This window comes from Hippoglossus stenolepis, chromosome 12 (genome assembly GCF_022539355.2).
Source record: "Hippoglossus stenolepis isolate QCI-W04-F060 chromosome 12, HSTE1.2, whole genome shotgun sequence".
Lineage (NCBI taxonomy): Eukaryota > Metazoa > Chordata > Actinopteri > Pleuronectiformes > Pleuronectidae > Hippoglossus > Hippoglossus stenolepis.
The window spans coordinates 5577320-5593096 of NC_061494.1; the positions used below are offsets into that span (position 1 = coordinate 5577320).

The 15777-nt window shown below is 44.0% G+C and overlaps 1 protein-coding gene across 2 annotated transcripts in view; it reads left to right on the top strand.

Moving 5' to 3' along the window:
• LOC118119234 (adhesion G protein-coupled receptor A1) overlaps window positions 1-15444 on the top strand; it is a 183074-nt gene extending 167630 nt beyond the window's left edge. For both annotated transcript variants that reach the window (XM_035172991.2, XM_047342384.1), the window contains 3 exons: window positions 722-867; window positions 10870-10965; window positions 11247-15444. In XM_035172991.2, coding sequence (XP_035028882.1) covers window positions 722-867; window positions 10870-10965; window positions 11247-12675 — 1671 coding nt within the window. In that variant the 3' untranslated portion in view covers window positions 12676-15444. The remainder of the gene's footprint in view (window positions 1-721; window positions 868-10869; window positions 10966-11246) is intronic.
• The last annotated feature ends 333 nt before the right edge of the window (window positions 15445-15777 follow it).

Below are 15777 nucleotides of genomic sequence, written 5' to 3' on the forward strand. Positions count from 1 at the left end.
CCCTGGTAGACTTGCCTCGGTCCCCAGGCCTATCAGGCTGCAGAGAAACCATTTGATTGTGTATCTCAGGTTTCCAGTACATCATGAACAGATTGACTAAGGTGGAGAGAAAAGACGCGGTTTAATTTTCTCCCTCCAACCATTTTCCCCTTTCACTCCTCCTTTTTCTGCAACTCTCTTCTCGCTGCTGCCTTTTTATTAGCTGGCAAAGTCTTTAAACAGAGTCAGATCAGTTTCACTATTCAAACATCATTCATGAATATTAAAACAAAGCGGAGCAGAGATATGTGTACAGTGCATTTTGGAAAACAATCACGCACTGATAGTTGTCGATGTGACTATCATTTATATTCACATTTGCTATTCACAGGGCTTGTGTCCTCTAACTCAGCTGATAAGGAGCTTCTCAGTATCACCATAATGCTCTCATCCGAGACAACCTTGATGATTCAATAGCACTTTTTGAACCCGCTTTTCCATTCTTGTACTATTGTCTTCCTGTGAACGATAACACAAAGCAGTCAGGTCTTGAAGGAAAACGTCTACGGAAACACCCTTGGAGTGACATTGATGCTGAACATATATTCCCTGAGTTAACTATTATTCCCTGAGTCAAGTCTTGAGAGTTTTCAGTGGCACACTTTACTGTATATATTAGCAAAAAGTTCCTAAAAGTCAAACAAATAAAACTTAAAGCGCCCTCTGTCTGCTCCCGTCTCAGGTCGGGGTCGTGCTGCACTACTCGTCTCTGTCGACCATGCTGTGGCTCGGGGTGACGGCGAGGAACATTTATAAACAGGTGACTAAAAAGCCTCTGCAGAGCCAAGATGGTGACCCGCCTCCGCCCCCTAAACAGCCCCTGTTGAGGTAAGCACAAACAACCCTCCTCAACCTTGACTGCATCCAAAATGGAATAGAACATAAAAAAGGTGTGTGTGTACGTATTTTGTGTGTGTGTGTGTTGATCAGTCTTGCCCTGTCATTGCTGCTTGCTGTGTGAGTATCATCAGAGGCCAAGGACCAGTTTACTGCTGCAAAATTATTTACTCTCGCTATTTTTGTCAGTGCCTGACCTGACCGAGTGTGTAAGATGTATGTAGAATACTTGATGTGTACTGTAACCTATGAAAAGTGTTCACCGAAAGTGAAGACTATATTTATCCATAGGTATGGAGTAATAATTAACTGAACTCATGTGGGCAGTGGGTAGATAACAAATTCTTTATTTCTGGAGAAATCAGATATTTCAGTAATGGTGCAGTATTTATACATCTAAATAAAGTAACTTGAAATCTAGCCAGACGCAAGGATTTGTTTTTTTGTGAATGACTATGACACCGGGTCCAGATTTGACTTGGACCCGGGTAAGGGGTCGGGTCCTGTGCGAAGCTTTGCGGGACTGGACGGGCACAGGTTTGCATCATACGTCTATACGATTATTAAACTGATGACGTATAAGAGTGTGAGCAGCCCTTTGCTGTTAGTTCTAACTACTTTATATACAGTTCAGTTGTGTTGTCCATTGGTTCCAGACCTAGAGGTCGACCCCCCCCTTCAAAGATTAACCTGGGGGGGTCTTCAGATGATTAACTTGGGAGGATGAAAAAAATATACTTTTTAACTTTGGGCTAAATCTTTGCTCCTTTTGTGAAATGTTCCAGGGTTTTATCTCCCTGCTCCATCAAACATTATCTAAGCCTTGCCTGTCCACAGTCTCGACTGGGGGCAGAGGGTGCCCAGACCCACTCTTAAGAACAACCTCCCCTAAGACTTGACTGGCGAGATCCTCATCCTCTTTTAAATCCCTCTCAAAGACACATTTTTCTAAGTGTGCCTTTTCAGAGTATGGGGTCAAAATTAAGTTTCCTCTCTTTGTCACTTTTTTAAAAAACGTTTACTTTACAAAGTCTTTCTTCTCACTCTTGTCTCACTGTCTTTTTTGATAATTTTCAAATTTTATTATATTTGCCTTTTTTTTATCTCTTAACATTTTGCATATTTATATATTTCCACCCCAACATTAAATGCTCTTCTAAACATTCTTAATTTTCTTTTGTTTCACCTCAGTTGTTTTTATTTATGTCTTGTAAAATTGTATTAATATCAGTACTAGTATTAGTATTAATATTAGTTTAAATGGAAAATTGCGTCTAACACATGGATTGAGCAACCACTGGTTTAATATTTCAAAAGTAGTCCTCACAATTATTGTATAGCTGTCAAATGAAAGTATAAAAACATGTTCAATAGTATATTGAAGCTAAATGGAAATACTCAGGGGAAATAAAAGAAAATCGAAATCACACATGGGTAGGCCTACAACAATTTACAATTATATACTTATTTACTTTCCTCTACTGATTTGAAGGTATAATAATATATTTTGCTGCGTAAAATAGATCATCTTTTCTCTAATGACAAATTGCAGACATCACGTGGTTTAATTGAAGAGTGAGATCAGTCATATCTGTTATAGGGTCACGTTCTCCTCTCTGGCTGACCTGTGCAGAGGTGTGTGTGTCCTCCACTGAGGGTTTCAGAACATGCATATTTGTGTCTCTGTTGATTTATGCTATAGCTTCTGTACTTTGTCAGGTGTTTGCTGCTTCTTGCTTTCTTCTCAAGGACAACAGTAGCTTTACACAGAGGAGTTATTGCATTGTTTATCTGCGGAGACATCCACAGCTAGTTTGCATCCTTTCAAGCCGCCGGCTTTGTTCACTCTGTGGTGACGTAGCTGTCAGGTACTGTACTGGTCGGATCTCCTTGTGGATTTCTCACAAGTTTGCTCATGTTGAGAAATTAGATTTTTAATCTGAGTCACTGTCCGCCTCAAGGGGAGAAGTGCAGCTTTTGATTGGTAATGATTCACTTAATGTGAAAATGAGGCTGATAAATGCCAGAGATCAGGGGTGTTGAGTGAGTTCCTTTTAATCAGTCCGATTTCTGATTTGAGGCCTGTTTAGCTCAGAAGCTCCAGTTGGTGACGCACTGCTTTACTGATGGTCAACAGGCTCTCCCTACACAACACATCTGATCATTTTATCATTACCGCTGACTCATCAATACCAGTAGGCAGTGTTTTCCTCTTCCCCTGCAGATCTTGTCTTGTCATCCAACTATTTTTAGATTCGCATGACGTTTAACAGAAGCACTTTAAATAAAGCCCCAGCTGAGTCACAGGGAGCCTTAGGTCCTGTCCTCACTGATGCAGATATTTTGCAAAACAAACTTTTCTCTGCGCTTGAGCCTCTCGTCCAAACGCAAACCGCATTTCAAGTTACTAAAACAAAGATTTTTGTGCAGATTATCAAACACTCTTGTGTGTGTCTGTGTGCACGTGTAAAACAGAGCGTTTGTCCATCGTTGCTTTGTGTAATGTGCAACAATAACAACAATGGCAGCTGTAGTCTGGTTGACAGGAGGATAAGCTCACTGAGCATGCTCATAATGTTGTCCTTTGGTATTTGACAGATCTTTGATATAGACTTTATCGATAAGAAACATATACATATACATATACATATACATACTGTTTATATATATACTGGCCTGGCATGCTTTTTTGACCATTTATAGTCGTTTTTTGTGGTCATGTCTGGACAGCTATATCTATTAAGGTTGTGTGGCTTGAGAGTTTTTTCTAAATGGAGGAGGAAATAGGAGTTCAAATGCAACTGAAGCAATTTAAAATCATTTGAAATGAACACATCTAAGCCTGACCTGGTGTTGAGCCTGTCTGATGGGATGTGTGTCGGGCAGAAAACGTTGGGAACCGATGCTTTTCGCCTGTCGATGCATCATTTCTTTGTAGTTTAGATACTGCAGTTTTCCAAAAGATGTAACTACACATTCTTGCCCAGAATAGCTGATCTGGGTCTGTAGTAAATGTTTGGCTCAGTTATTCTGTTTGAGACTTCACACAACCCTATACTGTAAAACGAATAAATGTCAGGAAGAGGAGGAAAGAAGAAGAAGCCAACAGCTTAAAAAAATCGGTATAACTATAACTTTGATTATCACAACTCATGGAGAGGCTGCTGAGCCAAATGTATTTAGCCTTTTTGACTTATTTAATTCCCATTTTCCTAGCAGGGACCACACCCTACCAATATGTGATTTAAAGGTTTGAATGGAAATTGATATATTGGATGTTGAGTGAAGGGGTTGAGGTGAAGAGATGAGTGAAGGAGGATGAAGGAATGAGGGCAAGGATGAGAGAAGGAGGATGCATGGATGAGGGAAGCAGGATGAAAGGATGACAGTATAGGGAAGATAAATAGATGCAGGTAGGGATGAGGGAGGGAGGATGATGGGATGTGGTTGAGCAGAGGTAGGGATGAGGTAGAGCTGTGAATGCATGATGGGAAGGGAAAGGGTTGTTTGAAGAATCTGAGACAAACAGGTTGAGCCAATATACGTTGGCTTGAAAGGTGATTAGAGGTGTTAAGTTAACTGGTTAAATTTATTTGTGAACACAACAGATTGATTTTCAGCTTTTTGTCATTTTATCCCCCCCCCCCCTCTCGATCATTCTCCATTTCATTCCTTTCCTGCTGACTCTGGAAATTTGGGCATATTTAAGAGGATCAGCTTTTGGACACATGCAGTGCTCTTCCACTGCGGTGAGAAGGTGCTGTGTGAGCTCCGCTGCACATTGCAACCGTGCCGCAGAGCTCGTACTCCAGATGTGGAAGAAAATCCTGTTAGTTAGGGGGGAAGGTTTGAGAGCAGAGACACGGAGGCACAGAGAAGGTGCACCGTAACAAATGCCTGTTTGTCCTTTAATCTTTTATTCAGTGAGCCATTTCCTTTAAGCTGTTGGAAAACATCAAGCTGTGGTTCGGTTGCCGGTATTTCCGTCAATTTGATGAAATATTTGGAAGAACATGAAGTGAATGACCCCACACAAGAAAATGATTTATACATGCGGAGTTGCACTGGATATGAACCCCACTGGAATAGATGACTTGCTTTTTACAGTGTCTGTCTGTTGGCTGTTTGAGATGATTATTTCGACACCCGCAGCAATCACATGGACATTTATCACTGATTCCACCTGAAACTAATATCTATAAAAATGCATAAGCGAGCCACATCATACGCCTGACATTATTAAAACTGGAGTCTGCCCAATAATGTATTCCTGAAGAGTCACCGAGGATAAGGTCCCCATATCAGATAAGGATCCCCTCAACCCATAAGCAGCACTTTCCTTGCAAAGCGAAATCTTCAGACACCTGCGTGACTCGGGGGGGATGAGGAAGGCACGGGGGGGGCGGGTTTATGTGGAGCGCTCTTGAGGTTTTCCCATCATGCACTGCTTGTGAATGAGATAATTTGTCGGGGGGCAGGCGGAGGGATCGTGTGGCGCGGCAGTCAAGTTGATCCACAGTGATTGACTGTAATGCTCCCCGTCAGACAGGCTCATGCAGTGAGACTTAGCAGCTGGAAACAAATCAATTTCTCCTCTGAGCATCCTCCTCTGAGCATCCTCCTCTGAGCATCCTCCTCCTCACCCGCTCCTCCTCCCCTCCTTTCCAAACAACCAACTTATACCTGCTCATCTACCTCTCCCCCCTGTCCCTCCACCCCCTGGCAGTATCTGATGGCATATCCAGCAGACCATCATGCTGACCTTTGTCAGAAATCTGCTTAACGTGAGACGCCTCTGATCAGGCTATTAACTGACACTCAGCTGGTGTGATGGGTGCAGATCTTTACCCAACCCTCCCCTATTTTGTAGAATCTCTCTCTGTAGAATTTAGTGACCCCTGAACTAAAAAACATGGCGGCCCACTGCCGATCCCCATTTTAGGGTAAAGAAAACAACAATGAAAACATCACTAACATTATTTTATATTCAATATCTGACAATAGATCCCCTTTCACCTAAATCTTACACACTGAACCTTTAAATAAACAAAAAGCCTTCCTCTTTAGAATGATATACTATTAAATGCAAACATGCAAATTCAGTTGTTAAATAGTGCAGATGAGGAAACAGATTAGGATGATATTACAAATGTACTGTCTCTTGGTTTGGATTTAATTTTAGTAGAGTCGTCTCTCAAAGTAGTAATGGCTGTATTAGGGGCAGACCATGCATGAATTATGAAAAATGTGTATTAAAAAATGAAATGGTCTTCTGAGGTATAATATCCCTCTGAAATCATAAAAGGCTCATCACCACTGAACAGAAAGAATGAAATTAATATACTAGACTGCTACATGAAATAATTTGACATTTTGGGAAACACACAGTAATTTTCTTGCTGAGCCACATGAGAAGTCTGACACCGCTCTCATATCTGTCCATTAACTACAAGGCTACAGCTTGCAGCAGCTACTTTGGCTCAGTCCACCACTGCACCACCCCCACATATTACAATTTTTTTTTATTAGCCTAATGTGATAAATTAGCTCATTATTGAGCTTTAGAGGTGTGGGAGGGTAAATAATTTTACCTTCGGAGCCGGGGTAGCTAATTTCCCTGGTTTATTCTAAGCTAAGCAGCTTCACTCTGGCCCTGTTCAGACTCGGTATTAACATCCATCCTGAGAGATCTGATAACAAGGGGACAGTGTTAAGTACATATGTTCACACCTGGTAACTGTGTGTGTGCGTGTGTGCGTGCGTGCGTGTGTGCGTGCGTGTATGTGAGGGAGAGAGATACATAGAGAGGGAAAGAGAAGGAGCGGAGCCAGGAGGGAATGAATGAATGTATGTATGTATGTGTGCAGCTATGAAGGAAGATTTTACCAATTTGTAACAGTTGAAATGTGGACTGCTGTATTAAGATATATTGTGTTGCCTAGATACAACAGCAGCTTCATCTAGTGTTTCTCTCAGGTTGGTTGAGTAGTGCACCTCCTACGAATGAGACAAACAGCTGTTGTATTCTTGCCTCTCACCTCGTATGTGATGAGTTTCAGGTACATGTGGCCTCTACTTAGTTCATATATGATAAGATAGTAGCAGTACAACCCGGCTTGATGTGTAGCTTATGTCGCTATGCATCTTGCAAACAGCTGTGTGTCTTTTTGTCACTCCTTCCAAAGCAAATGCACATGCTGGCCAGGCCGAGGTTTTTACGATAGGAGTCGGTGGAAATCTCCCTAAAAGGCACCAAAATCAACAAAAAAGAAAAGTTCCTTGCAGGGGCTTTAATAACGGAAACGTGGAAACATGTTGTCGTGTTGGATAAGCTAACTCCATCACGAGACACGGCCCCAAACCGTTATGGAGTCAAGAAACGTATGTGGTGGTCAGTTCGACCACATACAAATCAATGTATGGACACTGAGAAGATGAGAAGTCAGTTTTTCATATATGTGGCCCAGGACACATTTGTGTCCACACAGCCTGAAGAATGTGGCCACATGCGTTCCTCTGAATTTGGTCTGAGTGATCTGATCTCAGGACGCATTTGGGTGCGTTCAGACCTGAACGGACCACACAGCTGCACTGACCACTTGTGATGGGATCATTCAGGTCGGATGTTAATTCCAGGTCTGAGCAAGGTCTCTGTGTATAACTCTCAGCAAGTAGACACTTTAGCTTTTCTCCCCAAAAGTATGGCTTCAAAAAAAGCTCACTTTGTTCATACAAGGACTTTCAGAAGTGCAGATTTTAGACTAAGGTGAGTGTATGTTGCTATTGCATAGTGCAGTTTTACCCATAAGCCCATGCCCGGTGCGGGAACTATGTGGCCATCACTTGTCCCTAGCTGTGCTATGAATATCCTGGAGCGGGTCCAGAGAGAGGACAGCACATAGTCACCGAACAGAGGACAGTGGATAAAGCAGGGCAGCGAGGATGGGAGGGGAGTCAGTGTAGCTGCCGGCTGAAAGGCACTTCAGGGTCTATTTATATCAGATGATTACTGTTCCTAAACTCACTCCAAAGCACAACTCTGCATACACAGCCATTCTGTCAGAGTTTGAAGGCCTTTTTTAATAGAATGGCCAACAAAAAAAAAAAAGAATGTGCTTCAAAGTGTGCAAGATTATTGTGTATGTTCACGCAAGGGTAAGGAATTTTAATGCGAAGGAGGCGCTTATTGATTCGAAACAGGGCAGCATGTAGACTGTCATTTGATTTCACATGCTTTACATTATTTTGCATGTATGCTACATATGTTATCTCGGGCACAGGTCTGCAGGAAACACTGGGGGGCTCTCCTAGAGGGTGAAAGCAGAATGAGTGTTATAAAGCGCAGAGTGCTTTAACATGCCCTCGCTCTTCTCATTTATGCTTATCTGGCTGACGGGTGTGTAAATGGCTTTCTGTTGGAGGAGGGTCCCTGAGGGAACTGTTCCACTCAGAGGCAGTGACAGGCCAGTAATGCCGCCACCACCACCAGCCCCCTCCTACCGCCGAACCACCCCTCACCGAACAGCCCAGACAAACATCTTGATTGTAATTGAATTTTTGGGACGGCCGCTGCGTGACGGAGGACAGATTGGGAGCGAGGGAGAGAGAGAGAGGGAGGGAGACAGGGTAGGGATGAAAGAGAGCAAACTGAAGATGAAGATGGAGGAAGATGGAGAGGTTAGAGCGGTGACAGAGGTTGAAATTGAACAGGAAGGAAGGGGAAATAGCATAGTGTTTTATAGGAAAGTAGATGACAGTGCAGAGGACAAGGGTGGTGCAGAGAGGGAGCAGCTGAGGATTAGCTTTATTTCTGCCTTGAATTCTTATAGCTCGTGACATATGTCATGACATGTTGTTGTTCAGCTACCTGCCTGTTCCACAGGAAGCATCGCAATATCTTTTTCAAGAAAACACCTAGTTTTGCTCAATCTAAGAATTTACAGCTGTAAGTAGTTTTGTTGTCAATGCTACAGTAGAGTTCTGGAAGAGTACTGTCACTCTGGCCAAAGAAAACGTAGGCTCATCCGGTCAGAGTTCCAAATATTTTTCGCGTTGTGAGTCTTGTTGAACACGACTCATGGATCCACTTTTGCTTCAACTGACCTTTCTATGTTACATGTTATCTCGTACAGGAATCGGAAACAACACACATGTTTTAGGTTGTTGTCTTGGCCGAGTCAAATAAGTCTGACGGTGCTTACACCAACTGCTAAACACATTTTCCTGCACAATGAAGTATAAAGTCAATGCAAAGGGCAATACACACAAGGATGTGAAATTTGTGTCATTCGCTTCACTTGCTCGAGTTCAAATATCAGCGTTGAGAATGGAACTCACTGGAGACAGATCTTAATCTTGTGGACCCTCACAAGACAGCGCTGGCTTCATTTCCACAACAGGTGCAACACTTCAGCCAGTAGTCCTCCTCTCCTCACGTGGGTAAACGTATTCATGGGTTGCGTTTACCCACGTTGTTCACGTGAGCACCACCAGTAAGGGAATGGTCACACTTACACGATTGCGAACCAAATTAAGCGGGTGGAAGTTCACCAAAGTTGAACCCTACGCAAAGCCACACTGTGATTTGCTATGCCAAAGGAAGCTAAAGTTTTATTTTCCACCTCGCTTGCACAGATTGTGAGTGAGCGGGAAGCAAATGATGGGAGGCTAAACACAACTGATCCTGCCACTAAACTCGCAACGCCAAATTTCACTCCGCATTTTGTGTAAACAAAGGATGAAATTTCCATCCTCTCATATCCATCCATTAAATATAAAGCCGGAAAGCTAAAGGAAAGGTTGCAAATATTTATGTTTGTGATATGGATGGATGGATGGATGGATGGATGGATGGATGGATGGATGGATGGACAGACAAACTTTACTGTCTGTCCCAGGTGACAGAAATTCTCCTTTTGACAGGCTCAACACATAATTCACAATTGACAACACACAGTAAATGTATATTCAGACAGATAAACATTGAAACCTTGGTGAAAGATCATTTTATGTGGACCGCAGGTAAACTACAGGAAGTGTTGGCACTCTTATCTGTTACAGATAATGGGCGCCAAAATGAACATGGGCGCCAAAATGAAAAGTAAGCCATTCTGCGGTGCAACCAAACCGCAGCCGAAACCAGTGTGGCTCGGTTTTAAGGCTAAAGCTTAATGCAGCTGCTGCTGCACCACCCAGCACCACCCCTGCACCCATAAATAACAAGCTGACTTATTTGTAGGGACCTGAAACATCACACAGCACCAACACAGTAAACACAATATATATTTTGTTTCTTGGTTCCTCTGTTACGAGACCTGCAGTCTGCATGGTATAAGGAAAAAGAATCCTAACTTTCGGATACAACTTCAAAATGCAAGGCTTTACTCAGTGCAAGTAAAAAGTCAGAACTCTCTAATGCTCGATGAGCCCCTAGATTTACTCTCAACTCCTTTTGGCTCTAACTCCAGCTTTTCTTTTCACATCTCCTGTGCTGTTGTAAACAGCAGATGCTGTAAATTGCAGCAATCAGTGCTGACAAATGCCTATATCGACAGGAAACAGATTTGTTTTCATCGTTATAATTACACTTTGGCTTGTAGCAGAAAAGACAAACCTGTGGTGCAATCGCACCCTAAGAGTGTGATGACAAACACCGTGAAAAGCTCAAAAGCTCACTCGTCAGCGAGTCTAGAAATGATATGTGACAAATATGTCAGTTTCTCAGTGTCATGGTTTGATCCTTAAATTGAGAAAAACCAGATTAACTTGTGGTCAGAGCTTCACCCTCTGCACCAGTCTATAATCTCGTCCGTCACGTTGTTTGGATCCTTTGATTATTATCTTTCTCTTGTGTGTCTCATGCTATTTCTCAGTCATGTTTTTGACAGTGTGCTGTTGTAGTCCAGATGTGAGATACAGGATTTGTAAATGCCAAACTTATTCTCACCGTTTCTTATTCTCTCTGTCTCCGTGTGTGCCTCTATCTCCTCACAGCTTTTATTTAGTCAGCGGTGGGGTGCCCCTCATCATCTGCGGGGTCACGGCAGCCGTCAGTATCGACAACTATGGCAGCGGGGAGCAGGCGCCATAGTAAGTCCTGGATTTGCTTTCACTTTTAAGGTTGAATGACACATCAAAACAAAGTGCTTTCATCATTCGGTAATGAAATCTTTTTTTAAACCAAATTACATGTCGGTATCCATAGACGACATATAAAGACACAAATCACACTCACCTCCACCATTATGCTTTTATTCGTGCCATTGGATAAATCAAAAATAACTACATTTAAGTGGAGTTTGTAATGTTCAGTTTATCTGTAAAAATGAGTATGAATTATTGAAATACTCTGGTGTTGATGTGTGTTGCAGCTGCTGGATGGCCTGGGAGCCCAGCCTGGGGGCCTTCTTCGGCCCAGTGGCCTTCATCTTCCTGGTGACATGTGTCTACTTCCTGTGCACCTTCATCCAGCTGCGGCGACACCCCGAGAAGAAGTATGAGCTCAAGCAGCTGACGGAGGAGCAGCAGAGGCTGGCCGCCGTCGACGTGCCGACCCACTGTCATCAGGGAGCCGAGCCCGGAGCCCTGACGGCTCCGCCTGGCGGGAGTCACTGCCCTGCGGGCTGCCCAGGCATCCCCATCAACCCCGCGCTGCTGGCCAACGAGCACTCCTTCAAGGCCCAGTTACGAACTGCGGCCTTTACCCTTTTCCTGTTCTTAGCCACCTGGACATTCGGCGCACTGGCCGTGACACAAGGCCACTTCCTGGATATGATCTTCAGCTGCCTCTACGGTGCCTTCTCCGTCACCCTTGGCCTCTTCATCCTCATCCATCACTGTGCCAAGCGTGATGATGTCTGGCATTGCTGGTGCTCCTGTTGTCCCGGACGACAAGCCAACGCTTGTTCTGGCGCCCATGGGCCAGCTCAGGCACGGCCCAAGGTTAACGTGAATGGAGATACCCCCGGGCACAGCCATGGTCACAGCCACTGCCACCATGACTCACCATGTCAGGGAAAAGCAGTGATGAGCTGCGGTCATGGCACTTTAGGTCACTGTAAGCATGCTGCCCTTCCATCCTCGCAAAACCATGTGACGTGTCTGGCACCGGTGACGCCGTGTTGCGCTGCCCTACATAGCCAGCAGCTGATGGAGCAGGAGCCTTCAGCAACTCATGTACTCCTACACGCAGACCCCGAGGGTTACAGGCCAGGGATCCAGTTGCACCCCTGCCTAAAGAGCAGCACCAGGACTAAAGGCCGTCACTTCAGCCGCCGGGCCGGGGCCGGCACTTGTGGAGCAGGGAGTGAGAGGGAGTACGCGTATCACATCCCCTCCAGCGTGGACGGAGGCAGCGTGCACAGCTCACACACTGACAGCCCCCACAGCACACACGAGCGCCACGCCCACATCTGCCCACATCTGGCCCACGAAGGCCACCATGATGGGCATCACACGTGCCACGCAGCGGCAGCCACCACGCACGAGGCCCTGGCGTGCCATAACCCCTGCCACAGGCATATCTGCTGTGCCAAGGCAGACCTTCTCCCTTCTCTGTGCCCGGCAGAGGCAGGCGACACGGGCATCTTCCTGTGTGGCTGTGGCAAAGTGGCAGAGGAGGACCCAACGGCGACACATCACCATCTGGAGATGCACGCCCCGCGCAGACAATCCTACCCCCAGAACCCGCCCAATCAGAATGGGATTCTAAAAGGGGGCCTACACGAAGGACTCCTGTACACCTCAGACAGCACAGGGAATATACGCACTGGACCCTGGAAGAATGAAACTACTGTGTAGTGGGGGAAGGAAAGAACAGGGGGGACAGGCACTAGTCCTGCCTCGTCCCGCCAAAAGTAAACCCTTCTAGAGTCGAAAAAAAGAATTGAACGACATTTTGAACATCACAATCAGCGTGGGATATTTTTATTTCAATGTCCTCATGTTTTTATGTGTGCTGTTTTACTGTACAGAAATCTGATATCATCTAAATGCTCCCCGTCGGGCATCCACACACAAAACAGAATCTCTTCCATCAAGAAGAATTTGTGAAATATATGTCACATCATTCCATCCGATGTAATTGAAGGTATTTCTATCATTCCATATAACTGCAGATCTCTCTCTATATATATACAAAATGAATGGTTATGTATGAATATGTGTGTTAGTGCTCAAAGGCAACACGCTGCAAGATTCTTTTTTTACAGTTTGAATCTGAATCCATCAAATACTCCACGAAGACAGTGAACCTCCAGTACTTTAAAGAACTCTCGGCATCCATGTTTTAGACGACTAAACCAGCAATTTTAGACTTCATGGGTAGTTTTTTGTCAGTCAAGCAACAGTGAATATCTACATGATATTTTCTAAATAATATACAAAGATGCTGTCGCTTGCCAGAGATGTGTGGATGCCAGTTACGTTACCCAACGGTAATGGGGAAAAGAGAAAAGTGAAATGTAAGCGTCCTCTTCCAGGTTGGTATTGATCGTGCCGTCTGTATGATGTCTTCACCGTTGTGTTTCTTTTTCTCTGGGAGACGAGTAAATAACAACAGCGTCAACAGCAACAGCGTGGGCACTGTGAATAGAGAGCCGGTGCCACTGAGTCATTGGATCCAGTGTGAAGTTTTCATTACCACTGTGCCACACTGAGGCGGGTCCACGCAGCGAGCTCTTCCCCAAAACCAGTGTGCAGGTTTTTATACTCGTCAGCTCAGCCCTGCTCTCACATGCTACATGTGACGATATGATTTTCTTTGTAAAAATCCAGCACTCGAAGCATTTCAGGACAAAGAGAGTGTGAATGTGACTATAAAAGAAAGAAGCTGCTTAAATGTTCCAGCCTGTACCGATGTCTATAAAAACCAATAAAACATTTCAGACAACCTCAACCCACCACCGGCTGAAACGAGACATGGCAGGAACCACTGCAAATTCAACCCCTTATAATTGTATTCTCTTTTTCTATTTTAGTCCCGTAAATGCCCCAAAGCATGCACGCCTCCTTCCACGTAGCTGTGTGATATATTTTTTACAGTGTGAATTTATGCCCGTCCATGAACATATTATTTGCTTTGACCTGATAAAACTGCTGCAGCTTGCCATGTCTCATTTTTGTCACACTCGTGGATTAAGCCTAGTTCCCAACAAACCCTGTACTATTTCCCACCGGTAATCTCCATTTAACACGACTTTAAGCTTCGATTTATCCCAGAATCCACTCCTGAAAAATCATAACGCTCCCTGTTCTGCTTTGATAACTTGTGTCAGGAGAGGCCAAGGTTGAAATATAGATCTTTTGTTCAGTTTTTTTTTTTTGGAACCATGAAGGTCACATTCTCTTTGAAGGATTGCCACCCAGTGGAGAAGGCAGAAGAGACGCTATATCGGTTTGGAAGCACTTATATCGAGTTTGATCGTCCAGACAAAACCTGTCATACATTTCCTCAGTAAAGGCAATCTCCCCTCAAAAAAAAAAAAAAGTACGCTCTACAGCAGCGCATATAATCTCACAGCAAACCCTGCTCTAGCTACACCACCTCAGCATGCACACCATCTCTTCATCCATCTTGTGCACTCTTGTCTGTGTATATAGAATTGGTTTCTGATGAATTATTTTATATGAGATTTAAGATATTTAAGAATAAAATAAAAGTCTATATGTAATGAAAGTTGTATGGGGAAAAAAACACTGACCTCTTAATGTTAATGCTCAGTATCTGAGTTTAGAAATGTCTGTTTGTTTTTTTTTTCATTTTCAAATGCCTTTTTTTCTGTTGCAGTTTTTTAAGTTGACTTCATAAAGTATGCTTTATGACTTGTCCTGTCATATCAGAAATTAGAAATGCACTACACATAATAACGTTTGGCCTGCCAGAATGGAAATTGTCACTCACAGTGTGATTATTATGAAAAATGTTTGTTCAGACAGAAAAAAAAGAGAAATCCTGATGTGATGCTCCTTTCATTAGGATGACAGGCTTTTAATAGTGTAATTATGCCGTGTTAGACATCAGAGATGATGCATGAACCTCATATCTTTGCACAGGGCCTGTGGAGTTATTTCCAGGGTGTGGAACAAAAAGGGATATTATGGGCCCAACTTATGAGTGGCCAACAATTGATCAAATAATACAGGCTCCTTTGGGCCACCTTGGACGCAGGCAATTATTGGCCCTGGCTTCATAGATATTGGAAAGGGATTTGTAACAGTATCACAACAAAAACATTTGAAGTCAGCCCCTTCCACATTAAACTGAGAGAACATTGGTCTAGGTTAATTGCTGGGCAAGGTGCGTATTTGCCGGTGGGTCTTAGGAGCAGCCCAAGCTTTTTCAGTGTCTGAGAGAAGACGACGCGTTTGGTGCCACAGGCCGCTGCGGGGCCACCTTTTTCTGTTGTCATCAGTAGCAGATGTACTGCCCTAAAACAAGCTCGCTGACTTAGTTTCGACTCACCGGACGGCTGCTGGAATATTCACCTGTGGTACTGTGACAAAAACCTAAAGCCAGTTTTCACTTTTTTCTACATTGACACAGATTCCAATAAATGTATTTTTTCACCATGCAACGGATGAGAGCATCTTTGGCTTGTGTTTGTTTTGTCCGCCACATGCGAGCGTGAGCAGGGGAGTGCATTACATGGCGATGGATGTGAGTGAGAGAAAAAGCCTGTTTGTTTCTTCTTCTTCTTCTCAATTCCGGCTGTTGCGTGTTTATCTCTTCTGACAGCATGATGGAGATTGAGATGTCTTGCGGAGACACCACAGGGGAGGAATTCAAATGATCGCAGGCTCGACTGCCGCTGTGTGTGTGTCTGTGTGCGTGAGAGAGAGAGAGAGTTGTGCATGCCTGAACCTTGTGTACATACATGCACACTGCGCAAGACGTCCACATGT